The following is an 8,720-nucleotide window of genomic DNA, read 5'->3' as shown; positions in this document are numbered from 1 at the left end:
TAGTACCACGACCCCTTCTAAACCCAGCCTGGACTTCCGGCAGTTCTCTGCTGATGTGCTGTTCTAATCGTTTTTGGATGATCTTCAGTAGAATCCTGCTTGCATGTGAAATCAATGACACTGTTCTGTAGTTTCCACACTCAGTTGGGTCACCTTTCTTTGGAATGGGAACAACACTAGGGAAATTTGCTGTCAAGGACCTATATCTCTGTTCTAAGAGTAAGACGTCTGAATTAAAAGACTAGGGTGTCTGATTGAAGCAATGGCATTTTTAATTGCTTCCTATTCAATAAATGATCTAGGCCATGGTCTTTGCTATCACTTGTTATGCATCAGAGAATTGGAAAATGACTAAGGAGGATAGAAGGAGAATTGATGCCTTTCAGTTCTGGTGCTGGAGAAGAGTATTAAGGTTACCATGGACTCATAGGAAAACAAACAGATTCATCCTGGATAGAGTTAAACTGGGTAGCTCCTTAGAGGCAAGGATTCTGAGGTTCCGTGTAACATACTTTGGACATGTTGTAAGGAGGGACAGGTCCTTCGAGAGGGACATGTCCTTGGAGAGGGACATTATGGTTGGGAGGGTGGAGGGACAGGCCAGGAGGGGAAGGCCCTCTATGAGGTGGACTGATTCAGTGATTGGGGTAATTGGGGTGGGTGTATCGGAGACGGCGCGTCTGGCACAGGGCAGAGCAGAGTTTAGGGCTTTTGTACGCAGGGTTGCAATAAGTCAAAAGAGACTCGACAGCACATAACAACAACAACATGCAATAAATGAGCTGGTTAATGAAGCAAGGTGACAAAGAAGAATCACAGTTTTAGAATTTTAATGTTGGAGAGGAGTACTGAGTATTTCAAAGACTTCTGAAAGGAAAAAAAAAATCAAACACAATGAAGTCATACTGGAATTGTTAGGTGTTGAGTCAAGTACTACTAATAGCAACCCTATGAACAACAGACTTAAACCCTGTCCTACCCTGTGCCAATCTCTGACACACCTGAGTTTACTGCTGCAGTCACGGTGTCAATACATCTGGCTGAAGGTCTTCCTTCCTCTCTTTCACTGTTCTGCCAACTTTTCAAGTGTTGTTGTTGTTGTTATGTGCCGTCAAGTTGCCTGCGACTCATAGCGACCCTATGTACAACAGCCCTAAACTCCGCTCTGTCCTGTGCCAATCGCACTGTCTCTGACACTCCCATCCCAATTATCCTAGTCACTGAATCAATCCACCTCATAGAGGGCCTTCCTCTCCTGTGCCGTCCCTCCACCCTCCCAAGCATGATGTCCCTCTCCAAGGACCGGTCTCTCCTCACTACATGTCCGAAGTAAGTTAGATGGAGCCTTATGTCTTTTTCTAAGGAAAAGCCTCTCCTAGAAACATGCCCAAAGCATTTGTGATAAAACTTTGTCATCTCTGCCTCCAAGGAGCACTCTGGTTGCACGTTCTCTAAGATTTATTCTGTTCTTTTTTGCAGTCCATGGATACTCATGGGGATAATTCAATACTCTCCAACACAAGAGATCAAAGGCATCAATTATTCTGTCATCCTTAATCACTATCTAGTTCTCATATGCAAGGGACTGAAAAGACCATGCCTGAATGAAGTGCATCTTGGTTTTCAAACTGCTATCAATGAATCTCAATGATTTGGAGAGGTCCCCAACTGCAGACTTTCCCAGTGCAATAGATCTCCTGATTGGCAATAAACCGTTGGTACCAAGGATGTATAATGTGAGAAGGAAAAGGGGGGGGAGAGGTTGGGAGATTCTAGCAGCCTAGTGGCAAGAAGCTGTGCTGCTATCCTGAAAGCATAGGGTTCAAATCTACCAGATGCTCTGCTGGAGGAGGGTATTCTCCCTGTGCCAGTTGGATCTGATTTGATGGTGTGTACACACACACACACACGAATGTAGAATATGGATCCAATCAAGAGGAAGGCATTGACAGTTTCAGTATTTTTTCATCTATTATGACGTTGGCCACTGGTTCAATGGTAAAAATTTATTGTTTTCTTACGATTAAAGATGTAATCCATACTGAAGGCTTTATTTTTTGATCTTCTCCAACAAGTGCTTCAAATCCTCATCACGTTTAGCAAAAAAGGTTGTGTCATCTGACCCTAATGCCATATTCTTAAGAGTCCAGTGTCTTGAATAATTTGCTTAACATATAGTCTGAATGGGTATAGAAAGAGGATATAACCCTGAAACACACTTTTATTAATTTTAAACCATGTAGTGTTTCTTTGCTCTGTTAGCACAACAGCCTCTTGATCCAGGCATAAGTTTCACATGAGCACAATTTAAAGTGTTATAGGATTCCAATTCTCATTATTAGCCATAATTTGTTATGATCTATATAGTCAAATATCTTTGCATAGTCAATAATGCATAAATAGACATTCTTCTGGTATTCTGCTTTCAGCCAGGATCCATCTGACATCAGCAATGATATCCCTGGTACTATGACCTCTTCTTAAGCCAGCTTGAACATCTATGTACTGTTCTAGCTGTTTTTTAATGATTTTCAGCAGTGTTTTGCTTAAATGTGATACTAATGATACTGTGAGGTAATTTCCACACTGTGCTGTATCACCTTCATGGCAAAAGGAACAAACGTGGATCTTTTTCAGTCAGTCAGCTGCCCTCCAGTCTTGACAAAGACTGTCCATGGCTGCAGTTGTTAGTTGAAACATGTCAACTGGTATCCCAACAATTCCTCGGTGCTTATTTTTTGTCAATACCTTCAGTGGGTCTTTAACTCCTTCCTTCATTACTACTGGCTCTTGATTACAGGGTGTGTCCCAAAATATTTCTGTGTTGACCAAGTGTTTTGGTACACTGAATCAGTACTCCTTCCATCTTCTTTTGATGCTTCCTGGTTCATTCAAGATTTTGTCCATAGCATTTCTCAAACTGTAGCAGGATTGGCTTAATCTTAATTCCTAACAGAACAGGGTTGGCCTAATCTTTATATCCACTGGGGTTTTTACGGAGCACATGGGAAGTGGATCTCATACACAAATGAGAATCCAAGTAGAATCTGATGAATGCCAAGACTCTGAGAGATGGAGAAGGATGTTTGCCTAAGCAATGACTTTCTGTACCTTTATACCACCCACTTTATATCTGGTTATGGTTGTTGTTGTTGTTATGTGCCGTCGAGCCGTTTGCAACTCATAGTGACCCTATGCACAACAGCCCTAAACCCTGCTCTATCCTGCGCCAACCGCACTGCCTCTGACACACCCATCCCGATTACACCAGTCACTGAATCAATCCACCTCAGAGAGGGTCTTCCCCTCCTGCGCTGTCCCTCCACTCTACCCACTGCCTTTGAATTATGGTGTTGGAGAAAAGTATTTAATATCACATGTACTGTCTAGAAGAACAAACAAATATATCTTGAAGGAAGTTCAATCAGGATGCTCCTTAGAGGAAAGGATAGAGAAACTGTTTCACATACTTTGCATCCAGTCTATGAAAAATGATATGCTAGAAAAGACAGAGGGTCAGTGAGTTAGACAAAGGCGCTCTAAAATCTGGAACACTACTAGAGATCATAAGTCAGTGTGGCACAGGACAGGCCAAGGTTCAGATGTGCTGTTGACAGGGTCTCTATGAAATGCACTAAACTCGATGTCACCTAACAGCACCACAGCACTAATGTCCAAAAAAAGTGCATGCAGTCCCATATTAAAGCTGTGTCTATGTTTTTTCTTTTTCCTGACACATTCTGAGATCAAGGAATGCAACAGTTCATTTGCTGATGTGTCCTAGAACTCTGCTTACAGAGGTCTTTATGTTTACCTATTAATTTATATTCCTATCTTAGTTTCTTAGTATGTCAAGAAGACAAAGATTCTCACCACTGGACCAATTGGCAGCATCAGGATGGATGGCGAAGAGATTGAGATTGTTCACAGATTCAGTCTGCTCGGCTCCACGGTCAGCACTCTTGGCACCAGCAGTCAAGAAATCAAAAAAACATATTGCGATGGGAAAGTCTGCTCTTAATGACCTCTCTCAAGTACTCAAGAGCAACGGTGTCTCTCTGAAGACTAAGATGCGCCTGATACAGGCCATGCTCTTTGCAATCACTTGTTATGCATCAGAGAGTTGGATAATGACTAGGGAGGATAGAAGGAGAATTGATGCCTTTGAGCTGTGGTGCTGGAGAAGAGTATTGAATGTACCATGGACTGCCAAGAAAGAAAACAAACAGATTCATCCTGGAGAGGGTTAGATCAAGCTACTCCGTAGAGACAAGGATTCTGGGGCTTCGTCTGACATACTCTGGCGATGTTGCAAGGAGGGACAGGTCCTTGGAGAGGGACATCATGCTTGGGAGGGTGAACGGACGGCGCAAGAGGGGAAGACCCTCTATGAGGTGGATTGATTCAGTGACTGGGGTAATCGGGATGGGTGTGTCAAGAGGCAGTGCGATTGGCACAGGATAGAGCAGGGTTTAGGGCTGTTGTACATAGGGTCACTATGAATCGCAAATGACTCGATGGCACATAACAACAACAACAACAATCTTAGTTTCTTAGTATGGCTGTAATAAAACTACCACAAGTAGGTAGTGAGAAATAAGTGAGAAACTTACTTCTCCACAATTTAGGAAGAAAGAAGTCTGGACTCAATAGGTTTTTTTCCTGGAAAAGCTTTTTCTCTTATTCTCGCCCTACTGTTCCTTGGCTATCCACAACAGCTGCTTGTGTCTTCCCCACTTCACGTTTGCTCGTGTGTCTCTTTGGTACTCTTTTTACCAGCAAGACGCGACAAGGTTTAGAACTCATCCTTACAGGGGTATAAATTCCTTAAAAGAACAGAGAAACCCATATTCTACAGTGGGATTACATTTAGAGATAGAGAGATTAGGACTTCATGAGCTATTTTGGGGGAAAACAGTCTAATCTACAGGATTCTGTTTACATTGCTTTCTTCCTCATACATTGCTTATTTCTTTGTATGAATTTAGAGAATAAGCCTTAAGTGAACAGACACCTTCTACTTTCCCTACTACCATCAAGCTCACTCATGGGTTTCGAAGGCTATATATCTTTTCAGGAGATTGTCTTGTTTTTCTTCCACAAAGAAGCTAGTGGATTCAAACTGATGACCTTATGGTTATCAGATGATTCAGTTACTGCTTATGTCAGTCTGAAGATTAAGGTGTACCTGCTTTAGGTTTCATATGAGAGTTGGACAATGAATAATGATGACAGGAAAAAAATTGAAGACTCTGATTTGTGGTTTGGGAGACAAGTACTGAATATCCCATGGAATGCCAAAAAACCAAAAAGGTATGTCTTGGAGAAGATGCAGGCAGACTCTTCTCTAGAGACTTCATCTCTCATACTCTGGGCATGTTTTGGGCCTCTTGAAGGGAAAGGAACATCATGATTGCAAAGGAGGAGTTTCAGTGAAATAGAGGAAGATCCTCCATGAGACAGATTGACACAGTGACTGCAGCAACAGGCTTTAGTACATACGAGATGATGAGCATGGTAACGGATGTGCTCGGATCTGTTGTACATACTGCTTCTATGAGTCATACTTTTTTTTTTTATTTTTTTTATTTTGTGTGCGTGTACCGTCAAATCAGATCTGACTGGTACAGGAGGATATTGCGCCTCCTTCTCTGGCAGAGCATCTGGTGGACTCGAACCGTGTTCCTCTGGGATTGCAGTGCAGCTTCTTGCCACTAGGCCACCAGAACTCCCCTGAGTCATACTTGACTCAATAGCAAATTAATAACAACAACAAATCCCTTAAATTCTAAAATGATACATTACTTACTTAGTAAGGCATTCTGTAAATTTTTTCCTTGAATAAAGTTTTATGATGAAATAAGAGCAAAATATATTAATATGCTAAGTTATTACTGATATAATAAATAATGTAAGTTGAAAACATTTGTCAAAATGGTTCATAATATTTCTGGAAATGTGACTGGCAAGGTGGGTGAGGAGGTAGAAAAATCACTTTCATTTTTTTCTTTAAAGATTGTTATTGTTGGGGAGCTCTGGTGGCCTAATGGCAAGAAGCTGCACTGCAATCCCAGAGGCACTTGCTTCAAGTCTACTAGATGCTCTGCTGGAGAAGGAGGTAAAATCTCTCCTCTTGTACCAGTCAGATCCAATTTGAAGACACACACACAAAAAATATTAAAGTAAAATAAAAAAAATTTTATTGTTAAAAACAACAATAAGTACTGAGTGTTTCCTAGGAGGTAGGCTCTCTTTTAGGTATCTGAATTTTTAATTTTAAAAAATTCTTAAGAGTACTATGATGTAGGAGCTCTGGCTGCCAAGTGGCAAGAAGCTGCCGTTCAATCCTGAATATGCGCAGTTCAAATCCACCAAATGCTCCGCTGAAGAAGGAGTGCCAGTTGCATCCAATTTGATGGTACACCAAGTTAAAAAATAAGTAAACTTTTTTTTAAAAAAAAAGAGTACTATGATGTAGACCTTATAAATACACTCATTTCACCTAGAGAAGTTGAGAAACATGCAAATCACACACTTACACTTGTGGATTTTAAAGGATGCACAGAGGAATACTAGTCCATCACATTTCTTGGAAAATCTCCCAAGTAGGAGCAAATAAAAGCAAGATTGAGAGCAGAAATGGTATCTTCCTCACCCTGTAGGTCTAGGTGATCCAGATGTGCTCCGCAAAGAGCTGTCCACTCTGGAACTGGTCATTTCAGGAGGCTGAGGAGGAATAAGGGTTTTCCGAACTGCCATTCTGAAAAAGACCAACAAACTAGGAAAAGAGTGGTCCAAGGGCATCAAAAGATATACAGTATAAGATGGTCATTTTTCTGGCAACGAAAAGCCCCAAAATAGCTGCATGTTTTAAAAATTACATGTCCATTATTTTAAAAGGAATTATTACTAAAAGGTTATTAATAAAATACAGATAGATGGTCCTGCTCCATCCATCTTACTTCTGCCAGGCTCCCTCCAAGTCTGTGATCCTGCCATCCACTGATTCTAGGATGGGATAGCTCCTTTTACTTCATATTATTAATATGTTAGCTTATGAATTGCACTTTTGCTTTTACTACACATATTTAAATCTACATAGTATGCAGTTTATACAGAGCTGTTTCAAGTAAAAGTTTATTATAGGAAGGAGTTAAGAGAACATGATTCTGATTCATGGAGATCCCATGTGTGCATAACAGAACTGCTCTGCAGGGTGCTCTTAACAGGCGGTAGACTTTTGGAGGCAGGCCAGTCTTCTGAGGCACCACTGGTAGGCTTCACACACCAACCTCTCAGGCAGCAGTGAAGAGCTCACCAGGATGTACTATGCAGGAACACTGACACAGTGCCACAGTGGATAAATAAAGCTAGGACTGGGAATCCACCTCTGAGTTTAGCAATGTGGAAACACAGGTGGCTCTGAAATGCTGAGTTTTCAGAATTCTAAAGGAAAATTCCAGATACAGTGAATGTGAAACAAAGTAACTAGAACGAGAATATATAATTTTAAACTGTTAATAATTAATTCTATTTATTATTAAAAAGTCAAATACTACTAAAAGGATTTAAATGAAATACAGATGGTTCCTGCTCCATTCTGCCTTGCTTCTGGCCAGTCTCCCTCCAGGAAGACTATGATCTCTGAGTTGCTGCTTCTAGTATGCCTTATCTCCTTGTTACTTCAGGATACTGCAGCACATTATATGAGCTTCTGAATGCTCAATTATTGACCTCACTATACATTAGGTGTGCAATTGTCCAAAAATGCAATATAGATGCTTTAAGAGTAACAGTAATGGCAGTTGGAAACTGGTAGTTAGAAAATACGGATTTGGTGACAGAAATGAGGACAGCACAGAATTTTGTACGACCAGCGATGTACCTGCTATAAATATCTTTTTTAGAAAATTTAAATGACGAATAAACACATCAAGCTTGTAGGATGAAATATACAGGTATCAAATTGATTAAATTTGTGGAAACAAAGTATAAAACTTTAGTGTCAATATCAACATTCCAAACAAGGCAGGGAGCTGATTGTGAAATGATCATCAATTGTTCCTATGCAAGTTCAAATTATAGTTAAAGAAAATGAAAATAAGGCTACAAGGAGTTCATCTTTAAGTATATTCCATCTCAATGTGGAGATCTCAAGCATAGATCTGATGAACCAAACACTAATAATCAAACACAACATGAGTTTTGAGATGGCATCAAGGACATCGGACATGAAGAAAGTAAACTTTCAGGACTTCCAATATGATGACCAAGACCAATTAGATCAGGAGATCAATTCCTTTCCAATAGACACAAAAATGAAAATTGCATATTTGGATGATAGTCCCAGAATCCTGAGATGCACAAGAAACAATAAAGAGTACATGAAAACATCTCCTGAAGGCAGAAACTGAATGAAAACTGATTAAAGATATGAAGCAAGCAGTCATGAAGGGACTCAATACAGTATATCTGCTTTGATCTCTGAGTGATGCTTTGGGGTTGGTGGGGTCATGCAGGAACTAAGAATTCCAAGAGTTCTGAGACCAGTGGCTGACTGATGTCAAAAAGATTCAAATCATAAAAAAAATAATCCACCATGACCAAGTGGGATTCATAATAGGTATGCAAGGATGGTTCAACATTAAGGAAAACAATCAATGTAATTCATCACATCAACAAGGCAAAGAACAAGAACCATATGGTCCTATCAATTGATG

General features: G+C 40.4%; 1 protein-coding gene across 1 annotated transcript in view; it reads right to left on the bottom strand.

Moving 5' to 3' along the window:
- The window catches only part of LOC102852103 (histone deacetylase complex subunit SAP130-like), a 138,434-nt gene that overhangs the window by 37,554 nt on the left and 92,160 nt on the right, over positions 1 to 8,720 (bottom strand). Inside the window, exon 14 of the mRNA XM_006903120.1 lies at positions 6,656 to 6,760. Within this exon, the coding sequence (XP_006903182.1) occupies positions 6,656 to 6,760 (105 nt within the window). The remainder of the gene's footprint in view (positions 1 to 6,655; positions 6,761 to 8,720) is intronic.

Source organism: Elephantulus edwardii, unplaced genomic scaffold, assembly GCF_000299155.1.
Source record: "Elephantulus edwardii isolate Elephantulus edwardi_28Jun2011 unplaced genomic scaffold, EleEdw1.0 scaffold00512, whole genome shotgun sequence".
Taxonomy (NCBI): Eukaryota; Metazoa; Chordata; class Mammalia; order Macroscelidea; family Macroscelididae; genus Elephantulus; species Elephantulus edwardii.
Note: the sequence above shows the minus strand (reverse complement) of the source record. Positions and strands in the feature narration are given on the sequence as shown.